Consider the following 20,107-nt stretch of genomic DNA (forward strand, 5'->3'; position numbering starts at 1 on the left):
TTTTTAAAACACAAAGCCACAAAGATGCTCCTCTTCTGGATTAAGTCACACATTCAATGCAGTACTGTGAAAATATTTTAAGAGAAACTAAATTACCTTTACTATAATTAAGTGGCAAAGGGTGGCCTTGGAATGGCCCCCATCAGGCAGTGGTTTGGAGCACCCATTATTGTTGCGTGTATTGTTGCGTGTATTCTTGTCCCATTGGTTTGATATAATTAAGTTAGATTTTCTGTTCAATTCTTTGGCAAGGGACATAAGCGATAAAAAAATAGTACTCCAAAGGTCAAGAAATATGGGGCAAGAGGGCTACAGCTGAGATTTTTTAAAATTAATTTAGGGAAACTGGATAGTATACTGAACAAAGTAACTCCTTTTATTTCCCTAGAGACCCAATTTTGGTGGTAGAAACTGTCTTGGAGGACAGTTACTTGTATTATAGTGTTACTAATAAAAGTTTCTGGCAGCTGATAGCCAATGATCAAGATAATTCAAGGACAATTTTTTTTTAAAATCTCCAGTGATGTAGATGTGCAGTGGGTATTTTAACTAAGTGCACTGATATCTTTAGGAATTGAGGTATTAACTAAGAAATACAATATTAAGTACTCACAGTTACTTGCATTCCTAGCTAAAACCAGTAGTTTGTTAGCTATAACAGTCAGTGGGTGATGTCTTGGCCTCACTGAAGTCAATGGCAAAACTGCCATTGAGTTCAGTGGAGCCAGGATTTAATTCATGTATTTTAAACAGGATAGGTTAATAGTCTAGAGGGTTGAGTCCTCTCAGTCACTATGGACCAGACTGAGTCCCCCATACTCATACCCCACCAGTAATCCAATTTACTTCAATGGATCTATTTGTGTAACTATTCACAAGTGTAAAGGCATGCCTGTTCCAATCTGAATCCTATCTTAACCAAATCACATTTTAAATGCACTGATACTCAGATTTGAGTGATTCAGGAGCCGAATTAGCAATCAACATTACCCAATAGAGCCACAGTAGTGTGAATTCGTTGTTTCATTTACGTAAATATACAATCATTCTCACAGCAAATAAGTTAATAGTACAAGCTGATAACTTACTTAGTTAATACCATTGTAAAAGATCCTGATTGGTTAATAATTAAAATCAGTGTTTTAATCATGTGATGCAAAGAACCACAGGAGACACTTTAAAAAGCCACTTGCTCCTCCCAAGCCTCAGTCTGAGTGTCACTGTTTTAAAAGGGAAGACCCTTAAGAGAAAGGATAAGAGCACCAGAGGGGTGGAAAGGAACGGCTGATGCTAAAGAGTGTGTTCATGCTAGAACTTCAATACTAAAGATTAAAGTGAAATTAACTTCAATAAAGTGTTCATATATTTCCAGTTAGTTCCCCCTTAGAATCATTACAGTGGGGACAAAACCAGAAGGGTCTAAACATTGTTGGTGAAGGTGATTCAGGTACAATTAAACTCTGCTCCCAATTTATCCCCAATTTTGCCCATCTCTACTAATATTAAAAGGCTTGATTCCATTCATTGGGAAGTCCTAACCCTGAAAGCGCCAAGCAGTTGGGGATCGCGCTTTTCATGGCAAGTCTTAAGGTCTCTGCGCTAGAAAACACTAGAAATATATTTTCAGCACCCCGAAGTCCAAAGGGTACAGTATTTGTCATTCAAACGTCAGCACCTTACCTTCTGCATGGCTGTTAACGTGCCTGCCAGAGGGGAGCAAAACAGCAAGAAAGCTGGTTCGGTTTTGTCCAAAAACTCTGCCAGGATTTTCTGGTTCTCCTCATTTTCAAGATACTTGCTCCATTTCTCTGCTTGAAATTTCAGCAACTGTGCCAAGCGGTGCCCCACAAACTGGACCCTCTCCTCCTCTGAGAAACTTTCTTCCTGCGCCGCCTCTTCCTCCTCCTCCTCCATCTCCAGCCCGAGAATTGGAGGGGCTGGGGGGGAGCCGCTGAAGCGCAAGGCAGACTCCCGCACAAGTTGCTGCTCAGAGACTAACTTGCCCCCCTTCTTCAAACTCCCGCCTACACGGCAGCTACCACTTTGCGTCCCCTTGCAAATGCGCTAGCCCCGGGCGGTTTGCAGTTCCGCTCCCCTACAGCCCCAGCTCGTCCCGCAGTACAAATCCCCTCAGCCACCGGGCAGCGCAGTGACTTCTCTAAAGTTTCCTTCCTCCGCTGCCCTGTACTTGCAGTTCGCCTGCGGCTACTCGCTGCCCTGTGGTCCCTGACAAGCAGCCAGGGCACTCGTTACATTGTTGCCTGCTGCAGCCTCAGCTGCCCTAAATTGCAGGGCAGCGGCGGCGTCCTGTTTCCCTGGGGATGCCGGAGCCACTGGGGCGCCCGGCCCCGCCTCCCCAGGGCGTAGCTCAGGCCTCTTCTCAATCAGGGCACCGCCTCCCGGGGAACCGACCACCGTCACCCACCAGACTGGGGGGCAGAGAATTTTCAGCTTCTCTGTGGAGCCAGCCGGGTGTGGGGGGGGCTCAGAGTAAGGTCCGGGTGGGGGAGGAATTCACGCTCGCTGATACAGTTCCAAGTTCAGCCTCCCTCCCCCTTCTCCTCCACTCCACCCCCAGCCCCCGCTCTGTCCGCTCCCCCCGGCACCCGCGCAATGGTGCAGTCTCCATTCGGTGGGGCTCTGGCTGGCCGCTCACAGGGTTCGGACGACGCTGGTCCCCTCGCGGGTGACCCCAGAGCCCAGTTGAATCGGATCCTGGCCGTGATGAATGTGAGGGGCCTGTCGGTCTGCGGCTGGCGGGAGGAGGGATGCTACACCCTTGGAGTACAGAAGAGGGCACGATGAGGAGGTGTAGGCATGAAATGCGCGCTCCTCCTTGGCAGAACAAGGAGTAATGGTCTCAAATTGCAGTGGGGGAGGTTTAGGTTGGATATTAGGAAAAACTTTTTCACTAGGAGGGTGGTGAAGCACTGGAATGCGTTACCTAGGGAGGTGGTAGAATCTCCTTCCTTAGAAGTTTTTAAGGTCAGGCCTGACAAAGCCCTGCCTGGGATGATTTAATTGGGGATTGGTCCTGCTTTGAGCAGGGGGTTGGACTAGATGACCTCCTGAGGTCCCTTCCAACCCTGATAGTCTATGATTCTATGAATCCCAACACCCAGGGTTGTGCAACAGTGCTTATGGACAGTTTTGTTTTTTAAATGGGGGGGGGGCAGGCAACTTTGTGATTAATAAACTCAGCTGTTTGGTGTTGCAATAACAAAATGTAACTAAGACTAAGCGACTGCAAAACGTGTATAAAATGTCAATGTGGAAAAATAATGCTCCACCTTTGCACTTTTTAAAACAGTACAGTACTTAGTCAGCATGTTTTATACCCAATACTCAAACCTAAACATGCATGTAAGATTGTAACAAGATTCCAAGAAAGCACATTATTCTAAGTACAGTGCAATGGTTAGTTTAAAGATACATATGCACGCAATATTTGTATATATCTAAATGCTGCCCTTTGGTGGATTGTTAGGGCCCTACCAAATTCACAGTCCATTTTGGTCAATTTCACAGTCATAGGATTTTAAAAATGATAAATGTCATGATTTCAGCTATTTAAATCTGAAATTTCACAGTGTAATTGTAGGGGTCCTGACCCAAAAAGGAGTTGTGGGAAGGTTGCAAGGTTATTGAAGGGGGGGTTGCGAGGAGGTTGTAAGGGGGTTACTATGCTATCCTTGTTTCTGCACTGCTATTGGCGGCGGCTCTGCCTTCAGAGCTGGGCAGCTGGAGAGCGGTGACTGCTGGGCAGGAGCCCAGCTCTGAAGGCAGAGCCGCTGCCAGTGCAGAAGGAAGGATGGCATGGTCGCAGTATTGCCACCCTTTCTTCTGCACTGCTGCCTGCAGAGCTGGGCCCTCAATCAGCAACCACCACTCTCTGGTCATCCAGCTCTGAAGGCTGTGCAGAAGTAAGGGTGGCAATACTGCGACCTCCCGCCCCCAAAATAACCTGGCAACCGCCCTGTAACTCCCTTTTGGGTCTGGACTCCCAATCTGAGAAATGCTGGTCTCCCCTGTGAAATCTGTATAGTACAGGGTAAAAGCACACAAAAAAACAGATTTCACCAGGGGAGACCAGATTTCACGGTCCATTAATTTGGTAGGGCTCTAGTAATAATTTACAGAACCCTTTTCTTTTAGGTCAGCAGTTCAAATATAGCCAAGATGACTGAGAATTGATACCATGAGTGGCGTATCAGAAATGGGTGGATAGTCTCAGTCCAGTCCCAAGTGGACAGCTGTATACAAGATTGCCAAAAAAGAAAAATCCCTCCCCCAATAAATAGGTACATAAATAAACCCACAGAAAAACATACGGGGAGATGGCAAAGGTTTTTTTCAAACACACTTTTAAAATGCTAGCAGAAAGCTATTCATCAAAAATAAAACTACTTTAAATAAAAATAAGATTAGAAAATGTTTAGCTTTATCATGTAAATTACACATCATCTTCTCCCCTCTTCTTTCCCTCCACCCCATCTCTGTTCAGTGCCGGTGGTACCAGCTCCTAACCCACCCCTTTGCTTTCAGTACATGCCCTGCACACTCTCTTCACCTCAGAGCAAGTGAAGGTGTACATTCCACTATTCTTCCACAGATTTAGACACAACTGGACCTCCCTATAGCCACATTTAGGGCAAATAGCTAGGAGAAAAGTGCAGAAAAGTAGCAGCATAGAAAGGTCACTGAGCTTGGCTTGTGGTATGGACGGCAGTAGAGAACAAGGAAGCATAGAGCAGCTGGTGGAAATAGAACGTACTGACCCACTTGAAACTGCTCTGTGTTGAGTGAATAAAGAAACGGGTAGTATATTGAGGCTTAGATAGAAACAGAACATGTTTATTCAAGCAGAACACACAGGAGGAGATTCCTTGCATGACAGAGTTTTACTACACCTGTGCACCTGGCACATCATTTCCAGGCAGCAATGGAGCAGCAGCTCCACCTGTCAGAGTAGTCAGCTGCTGCTGCTATGGTAGGATATCTACTTCAGAAGGATGCACTATCCCTAGATCAAAGGCAGCAGCACCAGGAGAAGAGTGAACACCAGGGCAGAGAGATCATGCCCTCCCTTTGCAAGATAGCCAACCATTCACTGCTCAGAAGGGCTTGTTTTTTTGCTTCCAGCACGCATAGGCCTTTCACCTTTTAAAAAATAAAATACATGGTTTATATGTTTATGGATGAGTGGTAACCCTGACTGTAGACATCACAAAACTAATCATCACAATTGGCCCTAACTGGCACTTTTGATGGCAAACTTGACAGAGAACCCATGGACTGAATCAGGTCAAGGCGCGTTGGCAGGCATTGTAGGGAAGCCCACCATACCACTCCATGTACCCATTCTGTGGATAAATAAATATTACAGCTAAAATAGAAGACTATTAAAGAAAAGCATGTCACCTTCATAATTGCTCTCTCAGAATGTCGTACACAAACCAGGGCAGGTGGAAAGTGAACCTTCTGTCACTCTGAAGACTTCTGAGCTGCTAAGCTAAAGACACTATATAATAAATCAATACTTCCCAGCCTTCTGCAATTAAAATTACAACTTTATTTGTGTACTATTTCTTCAAAACCAGGTAACAGAACTTGCTCCATAGTGAACTGCATTTACTCTATTCTTCACACCAGGGTTCGCCTTTAGAAGTTGAGTTTCTGGCAAGAAGGAACTGGGGGTGGGAGCAGTGTCCCTTATACCGTGGTATATGTGTGCTACTCCAGAGAATGCCAGAGCTGGTCCCCTATGGATACCACTGAGGGGAAAACTTCCAGCACCAGTGCGTGTGGAAGGCACACACACCTACAGTGGAATGGACATGAGCAAGCTCTCGAAGAAGAAGGTAGACTTATGAACGCTAATGCAGAAATGGAAGAAGTGTTTAATAAATATTTCTGTTCTATTTTTGGGGAAAAAATCAAATTATTCAGTCTCATCTTATGGTGATGGTAACACTCTTTCCCTTGCACTAGAATAACTGATGGATGTTAAACAGAAGTTACTAAAGTCAGACATTTTTAAATCAGCAGGTCCAGATAACTTGCATCCAAGAGTTTTAAAAGAGCTAGCCAAGGAGCTCACTGGACTGTTAATGTTGCTTTTCATTAAGTCTCAGAGCACTGAAGACTTCGGTAAACTGGAAGAAAGCTAATGTTGTGCCAAGTTTTAAAAAGGGTAAATGGGTGACCTGGGCAATTATAAGCCTGTCAGCCTGACATTGACTCCAGGCAAGATAATGAAGCAGCTGATACAGGACTCGATTAATAAAGAACTAAAGGATGGCAATGTGATTAATGCAAATCAACATGGATTTATGGAAAATAGATCCTCTCAAACTATCTTAATATTTTTTTCTGATGAGATTACAAGTTTGGTTGATAAAGATAATAGTGCTGATATAATATACTTAGACTTCTGTAAGGCGTTTGACATGGTTTTACAAAAGATAGATCATGCCAGACCAATCTGATCTTGTTTTTTGAGAAGATAACTGATTTTTTAGACAAAGGAAAGGCAGTAAAACTAATCTACCCGGATTTCAGTTAGACATTTGATACAGTTCCACATGGGAACTTATAAGTTAAATTGGAGTAGATGGGGATTAATATGAGAATTGAAAGATGGATAAGAAACTGTTTAAAGGGGAGACTACAACAGTTCATACTGTAAGGTGAATTGTCAGGCTGGACGGAGGTTACTAGTGGAGTGCCTCAGGGATAGGTCTTGGGAACCTATATTATTCAATATTTTTATTAATGACTTTGGCACAAAGAGTGGGAGTGTGCTAATAAAATTTGCGGATGGCACAAAGCTGGGAGGTATTGTCAATATGTAGGAGGACCAGAATATCATACAAGAAGATCTGGATGACCTAGAAAACTGAAGTAATAGAAATGGGATGAAATTTAATAGTGCAAAGTGCAAGGTAATGCACCTACGGACTAACTAAGAATGTTTGCTATGAGCTTGGGGACTTGGAAGCAACAGAGAAGAAAGACCTGGATGTATTGGTTTATCACAGGATGACTATGAGCCACCAATGTGATGTGGCTGTGAAAAAGGTTAATGGAATCCTAGGATGCAACAGGCGAGGCATTTCCAGTAGAGACAGGGAAGTGTTAGTATCATTATACAAGCCACTGGTGAGACCTCATCTGGAATACTGAGTGCAGTTCTGGTCTTCCATGTTTAAGAAAGATGAATTCAAAGTGGAACAGGTGCAGGAACTACTAAATCTATATGTTATTAAAACTACAAATTATTTATAGAGAAAATAATGTTTTTCAGAACGACATCAGAACTGAGGACACTAAAGTTCCTGACCCAGACCATGCGGCAGTGAGAAGGAACTGGAGAGGCAGTTGGTCCGTCCCGCCCTTTATCACCTTGGTCGGAAGCATGAGGCAAGCCAGCGTGCATTCATGGACCAACTGAGACTACTTTCAAATTCGCTGATTCTGGGAGGATGGTACTCAGGTGCAACCCACAGTAGACTACAATAGGGACCATCACTAGCAGAACTCTAGAAACATGAACTGGTCAAAAAAAAGAGGGAGGTGAATTTTTTGAGCGTTTTTTTTTTTTTGCAATAAATGTGTCTGCCTTTCTAACAAAAATTTCAAAATCAATATGTTTTGACCAGCTCTACTAATAACTTAGGAATGGGACCCAACCGACTAGCCCTTGATATCTTCCTGTCTCATCATCAGGCCAAAGTAACTTTAGAGCCTGAACAAACTGATTGTGTCTCCCCCTTTTCCATATAAAATTGCTCCATATCCTGACTATCTTGTTTATATTGCGAGTAGTTCAGTGTATGGAGGACTTTTTTCAAGTTGACTCAGCCAAACATAGACTGAAAGTCTCAGTTTAAGATATGTAAGCAGACATAGCATCATTAATTTAGCTAGATACCTGGTGTGTAAGTTTTACTCAATTTTAATTTCTCAGGCACTCAGTCAACAATACTCAATTGTCCTGATGATGGTCAGCAAAGGACAGTGCCTACCTGTGAGAAGGTCATATTTACATGAAACATATAAAGTTGTAGAGCTCTAAAACACTTTAAGATACTGAATGTACTTCATCTGCAAAGAGCCAATTTATGTTCTTTATTATTGTGACGCTCTGAGCCTCTGGAAAATCTCTGATAGCTACTGCAAGCAGTTCAATGGATAGCACAAATACATGAGGTAACAAAGGACACCGTCTGAACAGAAATCATTGAGATAAAGACATGAACATGAACAATTGTAGAACAGATTGGTGTAAATTATTATGTAATGTCTTAAATTAAATTTCTCCAGCATTACAAAAAGATAGTCCCAAATAATTCTTTATTTGCTTCTGTGACAGACCTCCAAATCTGCTTTGATTTTCCCAATAAATTTCTCTTATACTATTCCTAAACAAATCATTTCCATTCAACAAGTAGAATTGAAGTAGAGTAGAATGCGGCAAATATTTGCTTCACTCAATCTTTTTCATTGCATTATATATTTGCGAGGTGTGTTTCCTGAACTCCTTTTCAAGAATGAAATAACTCTTACATTTCATGGGATGGTTAATTACATGTACAGAATTTGCAAGAATGCAAATGAGATTAATGCCTGTATCCAAGAAATTCCCATCTAAATATTATTTTTAAATGTATATTGCCCCTCAGGGTACCCTCCACTGGTAAATTATTGGGTAATCAGTCTGTTGTCACTGACTAAATAAAACTTCTAAATTTAATAACATTCTTAAACTACAACCATATATAATACCCTGCTGAGGCAAAGTGAGTAGGGCAGTTATTAAACTATTAAGGCAGAACAAAGGTCCAGCCAGACTATTGTCAGCTATGCAGTAATAAGACCATAGTGAATCTCCGCTAATTCACAATGATAAAATAATGTACAAAGCTTACAGTCTTCACTCGTTTTACACCTTAGTAATATTTCTATGAGAGCGAGCTTCTCAAGCACTATGAAATTGCGTATTGAGTTTAATATTAAATAAAATTAACCATGGTAAATCTAAATTACGTAATTTGAAGCTTTTAGTTTGGTTGTTAGACATTAATAAGGTAAAATGCCTCCTTGAGTAAGAGTAGGAGCGTGAGTTTACCCCTATTTAGCAGCCTTAGGCTCTGATTAATCAGTGTTTTTACATAGGTGCCTGATTTTAAACCTGAGAGTAGCCCCATGGGCTATCAAGCTATATACTAATTAAAGGCTATATCATCAAGAAGCGTTAAGACATTTTGACTTCAGTTTTTGTGCTCTTAAATCTTTGCAAATTTCAGAGCTTCTTCAGAATTTTTATTCAGAGTATGGAGCAGCCAAAGCTTCACCATAACAAAATAAAGGACGATTGAGATAATTCGGGGGTCTATCTATATGAAAACTATAACAGTATTATATTATATAGATTCCTTAATTAGTACATAGTCTGTAGAGCACCAAATGTTAGGTTGTCATAACATAATTACAGGAGACATTCCCTATTAATCAGCATAGTGTTGAATAGAAGTATACATCATAACCATAATAAGAAATTGATCTATATTTTAGTTAAATATTTCCATTTTAATTACACACAAACATTAATTAAAATGGAAAAAGAAGTCTTAAGACATTTTGACTTCAGCTTTTCTGCTCTTTTTTTTAACTCCATGAGTAGGAAAAAATCTCTTTTTATGATAATCTGTAAAATGGAGTGCCTGTCTTTTAAGTTATGTAAGCAGGTAGTTACAGGTTAAGGGGGAAGGACCTGTGTCTGTTGTTTGAAGCTGCTATTCTTTGGTCTCCTTCTGTTAGGTGATTCTCAAATCCCCTGAGCCTTTTCAGTGAGTTTGTCTATAGAGGATTGGAGAGAGATTTTTTGATTTTTGAAAACTTACTATCCCTATTACTGTGGTCAATGTTAAGGTAATTTCTTGTGTGATCTTCAGCATTGCAAATCCCAAGTGTTCAGACCCATAAATTTTACCAGCTGGTTTTAAAAGCAAGGGTGTGTGTGTGTGTATTATTCTGTCTTCTTTCTGAAAAGCTCAAAAATTAGAAGTAGTTCACCTCCAACGTGTGTGTGATCATTTCAGGTTCAAAATTCAACTGCATATTTACAAAAAATTCACACACAAAAATGCCTGCCTTCTTCATGGCTGCTGAGAGGGGGACTCCACATACGCTCCCCTGTCCTAACATCTGGCAGGGTGGGGGGCTGCTACTCTTTCCCTTTTCTACTCCCTCCTCTACCTGTCCTGCCTCCTTCACCTTCCTGCTAGAACCTCCCTTCCTCGCCCCATCTCTACCTCACCCAGTCCTCCCCTCCCCCATTCACATTCTCTTTCACATCCCCCCCCTCCCCGTTTCCTGTCCCACAATGTCCCATTTCTTCTTTCAATCCTTTCAGTCTCCTGTCTCTTGCATGTTAAATCTTACCTACTGCACACTTCCATTTCCATGCCCCCTCATGGTTTGTTGTCCAGTAGCCCAGAAAGTGATCACCTTCCTTACAGTTTGCTTGGCTTCAGTCCCATTAGAAACAATGGAAGATAATGGCTATTTTTAATAGGGGTGAGCCTCACTGCCAAATGCAAAGAATCCAGGGAAATAGCACACCTGAAACCCTGCCCCCCAAACTTGTCCTTCTCAACACCACAACTTGCTCTTTTCCTCTAACAAATGATTCCCTTCCAACGCTATTAGTTGTGGATGTCTTGTGTAATAATATCTTGTGTTTTGAGAGCTGAGAGGGTAGTTTGGTGAAGAGGATGGGGGAAGGCTGGTATGCCTTATGGGGCAGAGTAAAGTTGTGGTCTGGCGTACGGTAGCTGTTGCAGTGGTGTGCGCCTGTGAGTGGAGACGCAGGCATGTCCTGTTCAGTGGCTTAACTTTTCATTGCTTGGCTTTTGGGAGTTAGCATCAGTTCTGTTAGGCATGTTGCACCCGTTAGTGCTTCATAACGGGGTTTTTTGTGTATTACCTTATGTGACAGGGTCGGGCCAGATGGCTATAGGAGAGTAATTTTTTTTTAATCAGAAAAGAATTTTATTTGTGTAACACTTACAAAGAATCACCAAAGAGGGTAAAGCAAAACTATGCAACAAAACAAAGGCAAACAGAAGGTATAACACAGCAGCCTTCAGGAGGGAGAAGTGTTCAGGCTAGCCTGGGCCCAGAGCGGGGGGCTTTCTCGACACTCGTGGTCTTCCACCCTCCTGAGTTACCTGGTGGCCTAGAGCGGGGGGGCTTCCTCGACACTTGTGGTCTTCCACCCCCTCGAGTTACCTAGTGCCACGCCCAGTGTCACCGATTATTCCTCTCCTGAGAGTGCCCGACAAGATGGGCACGGCTGTGGGGTGGGCGGTTTGGGAGTGGGGGGGATTACACCCATGTGTTATAGGACCCCTCCTAGGTGACAGTGATGATGGTATCCACAGCGGCAACGGCTGGGGCTGGGGTCTCTCGCTCTTCCCCTCAATCAAAGGGTGAGACGGAGGGAACCGGACGGGGTCACCGAGCAGAGAACCTCGGACAGCGCCCACTGCTCCTCGAAGGCGGCAAGGGAGTCGGTGGACGCCGCACAGAGGAACTCCGCCCGGATACGTGAATGTACTGAGGATCGGAAAACGGCCCTACAATCGCAGGACGCTTCATTAGCCAGCCTCCCCTCTCTGGTTTTGTAAATGACTGTTTTAGCTAAGGCTAGGAGGAGGTTAACCAGGAGATCTCGCGATTTTGTGGGGCCACGGATGGGGAGCGTGTAGATAAAAAGGTGAGGGGAAAAGTGGAGCCAAAAGCATAATAAAATATTCATGAGGAGCCGGAAAAGGGGCTGCAGCCTGGCACACTCTAAATATACATGCGCCAGGGTTTCCCTCACGTTGCAAAAAGTATCCGGGATGGGGGTAAACCGTGTCAAAAACACGCCCGTGCTCATAGCTCCGTGAAGGAGCCGCCAACTGATGTCCCCGATGGGCCTCGGGACCAAGATGGAATACAAGCTGGCCCACCGAGGTTGCTCACCCTCCAAAGGTGGCAGGAGGTCCCGCCACTTTGTATCGGGGCGGGATACCAGGGTGTGGGCATGAAGGGTGTGAAGCGTGAGTGTGTATAGATATTTCTGTGGCGCGATTTGGAAACTGACCGGCTGCAATTCATGCAGCCGGCTCGCAGTGAAAGGGTGAGGGGTTTGTTGGGATCTACGGGGTAGGGGCCCAATTGAAAGGTCCGGCAGGCCTGGGGTAGAGGGTGGGCGGGGTGCGCCCTCACGCAGGGCTCGGTTGAGATAAGCCCGAGCAGCGGGCGTCAAGGCCGCCTTCACCTCCTGAAGTATGCGACGGGGGGTACGAGGTCTGGAGAGCCCCATGCGCCGAGCAAGTATCAGGGGATCCAGCCAGTCTCCCCAGTCGTAGTCCAGGAGGTCTCCGACTCCTGTGACTTCCGCCAGGACCAAACTCTGGCGCACCGAGCGGGACTCCGCCGCCTGCACACGGAGCTGGGGGTTGTGTAGCCACGTGCGCCAGGGTTTCCCTCACATTACAAAAAGGACAAGTGTCCAGAATGGGGGTAAACTGTGTCAAAAACACGCCCGTGCTCACAGCTCCGTGAAGGAGCCACCAACTGATGTCCCCGACGGGCCTTGGGACCAAGGTGGAATACAGGCTGGCCCACCGAGGTTGCTCACCCTCCAAAGGTGGCAGGAGATCCCGCCACTTTGTATCGGGGCGGGACACCAGGGTGTGGGCGTGAAGGGTGTGAAGCGTAAGTGTATATAAGTATTTCTGTGAAGCAATTTGAAAGCTAACCGGCTGCAGTTCGTGCAGCCGGCTTGCAGTGAAAGGGTGAGGGGTTTGTTGGGATCTACGGGGTGGGGGCCCAGTGGAAAGGTCTGGCGGGCCTGGGGTAAGGGATGGGCGGGGTGCGCCCTCGCACAAGGCTCGGCTAACATAAGCCCGAGCAGCGGGGGTCAAGGCGGCCTTCACCTCCTGAAGTACGCGCCGCGGGGTACGGAGGCTGGAGAGCCCCATGCGCCGAGCGAGCGTCAGGGGATCCAGCCAGTCTCTCCGGTCATAGTCCAGGAGGTCTCCGACCCTCGTGACTTCCACCAGGACCAAACTCTGGCGCACCGAGCGGGACTCCGCCGCCTGCACACGGAGCTGGGGGTTGTGTAGCAGGGGCTCCGCGAGGAGATCTGCTCCCACGGTGGCTGCCACAAACCTGGTCGTTGAAAACAGTTTCCAGGTCCGGAGGAGGTCCTGGTAGAAGACCGGAAGCCCGGAGAGGTCTCGCGGAAAACCTCTCGGACAGAGATAAAAGAGCTGCTGGTCGTATCGGAGCCCTTGGAAGCGGCGCAGGAAGGCGTGCGCCAGTATGCTCCACGTCGAACTACCTGCACTATAAAGGAGCCTCTGCAGGGCCTGGAGGCGGAAGACACTGACCTGAGTGTGCAGACACTTCAGGCCCTGGCCTCCTTCCTTCAGGGGTAGATGAAGAACCCCAACAGGGGCCCAGTGCTTTCCTGACCAAAAGAACTCTAGAATCGATGTCCGGAGGTTGGTCAGGAAACCCGGGGCCAGGCCCAGGGTGTTGAGCCGGTACCAGAGCGTGGACAGGACTAGTTGGTTAAGCACCAGTGCTCTCCCTCGGAGGGAGAGACATCAGAGTAGCCTCGTCCATTTCCGGAGCTGCTCTATCACCCCGCCTTCTAAATTTTGCCCGTTCTCCGGCGGAGAAGGGTGCTTGGCAGAAAGGTAAACGCCTAGGTAGAGCAGTGGACCCGCACTCCACCAGATGGTCTGAAGCGCGGGTGAGAGGGAGCTCACCCGCCACCAGTCCCCCACCGCCAAGCCAGAGCTCTTGACCCAGTTGACTCGGGCAGAGGAGGCTGCCGAATAGATGGCCTGGCAAGCCTCCACCCACGCCAAGTCGCCCGGGTCCTCGACCACGAGGAGCACGTCATTGGCGTACGCCGACAGGACCAGCCGCAGGTCCGGCTCCCGCAGCACCAACCCTGTCAGCCTCCTGTGGAGGAGACAGAGGAAAGGCTTGATCGCCAGAGCGTATAGCTAGCCCGAGAGGGGGCACCCCTGCCGCACTCCTCGCCCAAAGCTGACCGGTTCGGTCAGGGTCCAGTTGAGCCTAACCAGACACTCCGCAGAGGCGAACAGCACCCGGAGAAAACTCACAAACTGAGGTCCGAATCCAAACGCCTGCAGAGTGTTCAGGAGGTACCCATGGTCTACTCTATCAAACGCCTTCTCCTGATCGAGAGACAGGAGGGCGAACGACAGACCATCTTTACGCCCGAGCTCCAAAAGGTCTCGGACTAGAAAGAGGTTGTCAAAAATGCTGCGACCTGGGACAGTATAGGTCTGGTCTGGGTGGATCACGTCTGCCATCACGGACCCTAGCCGCAGCGAGATTGCTTTCGCTACGATTTTGTAGTCCGTGGTAAGGAGTGAGACGGGACGTAAATCGCAGAGGTCCCCCTTCTTTGGTAACAAGGCAAGCACCGCTTGTTTGCATGAAAGAGGGAAGACCCCGCCCTGCAAAGACTCAGCCCAGACAGTGGCTAGGTCTGGGCCAAGGGTGTCCCAGAACGCGTGGCAGAACTCCACGGTCAGCCCGTCCATGCCCGGAGATTTATTGGTGGGCATGCAACGGAGGGCTTCTGAGAACTCAGCCAGGGTGAGAGGCAGCTCTAGCCGGTCTTGGTCGCCCACGCTGACCGTGGGGAGTTCCTCCCAGAGCACCCTGCAAGCACCAGGATCGGTCGGATCCGGGGAGAAAAGGCTTGTGTAGAAGTCACGGGCCCTCCCACACATCTCCACCAGATCCGTGAGGGGGGCGCCATCTTCTGCTAGAAGGCAGGTGACATGTTTCTTGGCCCCCCTTGTTTTCTCCAGGGCATAGAAGAAATGGGAGCCGCGATCCATCTCCCGAAGGAGGCGGATGCAGGATCGAACAAAGGCACCTCGGGCCCGATGGTCCTTTAGGGCCCAGAGCTCCTCCCACTTCTCCCGGCACACTCCGCAGAGGAATGGGTCCTCGGGGCTGGCGGCCAGATGCCTCTCCATCTCTAAGACCTCCCATTCCAACTGCTCTATCGCTGCATTTCTCTGTTGGCTGGTGCCCCGGGTGTAGTCACAGCAGAAGAGCTTGGCGCGCACCTTCCCTAGTTCCCACCATCGCCGCGCCAAGGGAAAGGCACACCGCTGCTCTCGCCAGGCCAGCCAAAACTCCTGGAAGGACGTCACAAAGCCCTCATCCTCCAACAGGCTGTTGTTAAAGTGCCAATAGGCCAGCCCCGGCCTCTCTGCACGGAGGGAGGCTGTTATGGTGGCTAGATGATGGTCGGAAAATGGGGCCGGCCGAAAGTTGGAGGAGTGGGCCTGTGAAAGATGGAAACGGGATAAATAAATATGGTCCAAACGAGAGTGGTGTGACCGATGGGCCTCCCCCCGGACAAAGGTGAATGTGGAAGTGCCATCTGGGTGGTGATCACGCCAGACGTCTACTAGGGAGTGATGTTCGACTATTTCTCGGAGAATGTTCGCAGTGGCCGGGCTCAGCTTGGCCCCTGAGTGGTCCCATTCCTCGAGGGTGGTGTTAAAGTCCCCTCCCGGGACTAGGCACTCATGAGAATCTAGGGTGCCGAGGAAGTCGGACACCCGCTGATAGAATTGTGGCCGTTTCGGGCTCGTTGTTGGGGCATAGATGTTAACAAAGTTGACCACGAGCCCCTCCATACGGACTCGGAGATGCAGCAGGTGGCCCGGAACGGCCTCAGTGACCCCTAACACCTCAGGCCGTAGGTTGAGGGAGAACAGGGTCGCCACTCCAGCTTGCTGAATCGTGAAGTGGCTAAAGTAGACCCCATCCCCGCACTCCAGCCGCCAGCTGTCCTCGGCGGTCGGATCCGTATGGGTCTCCTGCAGGAAAACTACAGAGTACCCCCCTTCCCGAAGGTAAGAGAGCACCTGGGACCCGTGGAGAGCCATCCTACAGCCCCTGGTGTTCAAAGTTGCGATAATGAGAGGCGTCATGCGGAGGGCTGAGGGGGGGTTCCTTATTGGCGGGGGTGTTTGCAGCCCCCAGCGGGTCGCGCAGCAATCTGTGACCCATCCCGTAAGTGAGTAAATCATTACGGAAGCCGCGGGCCCGCCTGTAGGCCGCAGCACCGTGCCTTCCTTGCCCTCTACCCTCCTTTATAAGGACCCTTGTGGCCTGGAGGATTTGATCAAAGTCCCCCCATAGCTGGAGAGCCAGCTGTACCCTGTTGCAGGAGCCACGGATGTTTTCTAAAAACTTCCGCAATGCATTTCGCAGCTCATGGGGGGTGGGGTTGCAATTTCTGGGCTATTCCCTGGTGGGGCTCTTGATGCAGCCACGTGGTCCGCTGAGGCGGGCAGGTAGGGTGCAGACCACTGACGGGGCGTCTGACAGGCTAAAGTTATTAGGTCCATCTCACGCCTTGAGGTAGAAGGGGATGGCGGAGGGAAAATTGCAGCTCCTAATGGGTCGTGGCAGGAAAATGCAAAGGCTGCTCCCTGGGGGGAATCCGCAAAAAACGGAAAAGAAATAACCCCAGGGGCGGCAATAGCATTGCAGGAGGAGGTGGATTGGGCAGGGACAGGGGTGGGGGCGGGGGCAAAGGCAAGGCTCTGGGCTTCGGGAGGCAAGCAGCTGAAAGGTGGTGCCTCCTGAGCAGATTCGAGGGTTGAGGGGTGGAGGAGGGGGCTCCCAGCGATGCTTGGCACAGGCTCTGTGGTGGATTTGGCGGCCATGGCATCAGGTGGTGGACCATCTTCTGTAGGGTGCCCGCCCGGGAAGGCGGTTAGGGGGAGGGAGCATGGGGAAAGGGGGACTGGGGTGAGGTTGCCCAGATCGAGGCCAGCCGGCAGTAGATCATCCTCTCCCTGGGTGACCGGGGTCAAACCTAGGGCCTCTATCTCCTCATACATGGAGGAGAGGTCGTCTTCTGCTACACCGGGGGCCTCTCCTCTGGGGCCCGCCTCGACACTTTGGGGTTCACGTGGGGTTTGGGTGGTATCCGGGTAGAAAGGGCTTCCTCAGGGGTCTCGGAGGGGAGGGTCTCCCATGGAGGGGAGATTCTACCTTCCAATGCTCTTCTGTCTTCCCCTCCTGACACCGGCGGATGGATCTGATTTGTGGGCATAGCGGAAGGCTCAGTATCAGTGCCTCCCTTCCTGGTCTTCCGGGGGGCCTCCGCATCGGATGGGTGCAGCGGAGCTCGAGTCTTCCGCTTGCCTCGCTTCCCCTGGACTAGGGTCCAGCCCTCCATAGTGTCATCTGGGGGTTGGTTAGCAGGGGTCGTGTCAGGGGGCAGAGGCGATGGTTCAGGGGTTCGGGGGGGTAACGGTGAGGCAGCATGAGAGGCAGGGGGTTCTCCTTGGGGCGGGCCCTCTTCTATACCCGGTAATATCTTTGCTACACCCTCCTCCATAGGCTCTGCTGGATTGTTAATAGCAAGGGTGGGACTCCCTTGCTCGTCTGGGCGTTGCAGGGGAGGTGTCTCTTGAGCCTGGACGGGAGCAGCGGTGGATCGAGCAGGAGGAGAGGTGGTTTCAGGTGCCGGGCAGCCAGGGGCATCGGCAACGACGGAGCCGATGTCCTGCCGGGTCTCAGGGGTCTCGGGTGCCCCTCCCTGCTGGGTCAAAGGGCAGTCTCTTCGGACATGCCCCGCTGAGCGGCAGAGATAGCACCGGGCCTCTCCCGTGGAGTAAAAGACCCAATAGCGGGCTCCCTGGTAGGGGACTAGGAAGGACCCCTCGAGCTCCCTCTCCGTGACGCGCCGCCACCGGCGGTAGAAGCTGCACTTGCCGGCGGAACGAAAGGACGTGACGGAGGGTGGGGTCCTTGCAGCCCAACGGGAGAGGGCTGATGACAGAAACAAGTTTCCCCAGGGTGGAGAGAGCGGGTAACAGGGCGGCATTGGGTAGAAAGGGAGGGACGGAGGTGAGGACTAGGCGAACGCCCAGGTCCTCTAGCGGCTCCAGGGGGACAAACACCCCCACCACTGCCAGGCCCTTCTCCACCGCCTCCTGGGTGGCAGTCTCCGATGCTAAGAAGATGACAACCTTCCCGTACATTTTAGAGGCCGCCACAATAGTCGTGGGTCCTACCACCCTCGCCAACGTATGTCTCCACGTGGGGCGAGGCGGGCACCAGGAGGCAACGGACGCCATGCTTCCTGGTCATGGTGGGAAAGGGGCCCCGGCCGCTATTGATGGTAGCGGAGGCGGTGGGTGGGTGAGATGACGAGGCGGCAGGTGGGGGGGCTGCCACCACCCGGGCATACGTTCTGGGGGCCGGGGGAGGGACGCTCGCAGAGCTGGTGGAGGGGACAGCAGGGAGGGACGCCATGGTCGATGACGAGGCCACAGTGGTGGGGGCAGCCCCTGCCATGGAGGGCCTGGTGGTTTTAGCGGGACCCTTTCCTTTCTTCACATCCTGGCCTTTCCGGCCAACTGGGGGTGGTTCCTAGAATCTGGGGGGGCGGTGGACGTTGCAGCAGCAGTAGTCGCCCCAGTGCCTCCTGCTGCTGATGCCCCAGCGGGGGCGGTGGCAGATGTTTTGACAGCAGTGGGGGGGGAGGGCTTGGGGGTTGGGCAGGGGGGTAGGTGGGGGAGGGGCAACTGAGGTTGTTAGAGGGGCCTCACCCCTCTCATTCCCCGCCATTGTGAGCAGGGAGAGACGGGGAGATACCAAAAGGAGGAGGGGGAGGGGGAAGCAGATTAACCACTCCTCCCTGCTGGGCTGCAGGCGGGGGGGGGTGGTACCAAAGGGGTCGGACTGGACGGGGGAGGAAAACAGGAATTGGGGTCCGTAATAGGGGCAAACTGTGGGGTAAACAGTCCGGGGTGGAGGTGGGGGGGACGTGGACCCACCCGCGTTTATCCAAAGAGTCTTGTTTGGTCGGCTGTTGTGTCTGGTCCGAAACGGCAAAATTCAAAGCAAACAGCTGAATCCAAAGGCAGATGGCAAGTTGCCAGCAGGGATGGATGGCGGGGGGGCCGTGACGGCTGTATTAGTGTTGGAGGGGCAGCTCTGTGCTACACCCCCTGTGCCCCTACAAACGCAATTAGGACACAGTCAAACTCGCCCCACACGAAAGTATAGTTCAAAAATTACTCAGTCTTACGGCCCCCTCCACGATGGTTAGTAGCTTCCCTTGGTGATTTTTCCTGTCGGCTGTCTTCTCTTCCTGCTTTATAATGAGGCTTTCAGCAGGCCAAGAATGTTGCAGAGATAAGAAGATTCCTCTCGGCCATAAACATACAGCAAAACGGCTGGGTCTGGGGGCTTCCACTCCCCTCCTCCGGGGAGCGGGTCAGCAGTCCTCTCCCCCTCCTCCGGGGGTTTCAGCTAATGCAATAACAGTGTCCGAGGGCAGGCGTGGGGGGGGGGGGGGGGCTGGCAGCCGACCAGCACTCGAACGGCAGCAAAAAACAGCAAAAAAACCAAACCAAACCAAAACAAAAGTGTCTGGCCCGGTCGGGGGGGGGGGGGGGGACACACTAAAGCAGGATTAAAAGTAAGAAAAATCCAGGCCAGGGGGCTTTAGGAGAGTAATAGAAGGCAGATATATTAGCCCCACGTTAAGTAGGTCCCTTTTCCCTGGGTAAGGTAACAGGGAAGGATCCAGAGCAATCAGGAACCTTCTGGAGACAATTAAGACAGGCTGATTAGAACACCTGCAGCCAATCAAGAAGCTGCTAGAATCAATTAAGGCAGGCTAATCCGGGCACCTGGGTTTTAAAAAGGAGCTCACTTCAGTTTGTGTGTGCATGTGAGGAGCTGGAAGCAAGATGTACTAGGAGCTGAGAGTGAGAATGCAGACTGTTGGAGGACTGAGGTGTACAAGCATTATCAGACACCAGGAGGAAGGTCCTGTGGTAAGGATAAAGAAGGTGTTGGGAGGAAGCCATGGGGAAGTAGCCCAGGGAGTTGTAGCTGTTGCACAGCTGTTCCAGGAGGCACTCTAGACAGCTGCATTGCACAGGGCCCTGGGCTGGAACCTGGAGTAGAGGGCGGACCTGGGTTCCCCCCAAACCTCCCAACTCCTGGTCAGACA

At 50.0% G+C, this 20,107-nt stretch overlaps 1 protein-coding gene across 1 annotated transcript in view; it reads right to left on the minus strand.

Annotated features, from left to right (window-relative positions):
- DNAH11 (dynein axonemal heavy chain 11) overlaps nucleotides 1-1,769 on the minus strand; it is a 291,551-nt gene extending 289,782 nt beyond the window's left edge. Inside the window, exon 1 of the mRNA XM_073333745.2 lies at nucleotides 1,681-1,769. Within this exon, the coding sequence (XP_073189846.2) occupies nucleotides 1,681-1,689 (9 nt within the window). The 5' untranslated portion in view covers nucleotides 1,690-1,769. The remainder of the gene's footprint in view (nucleotides 1-1,680) is intronic.
- Nucleotides 1,770-20,107: the final 18,338 nt, after the last annotated feature.

Source organism: Lepidochelys kempii, chromosome 2 (assembly GCF_965140285.1).
Source record: "Lepidochelys kempii isolate rLepKem1 chromosome 2, rLepKem1.hap1, whole genome shotgun sequence".
NCBI lineage: Eukaryota > Metazoa > Chordata > Testudines > Cheloniidae > Lepidochelys > Lepidochelys kempii.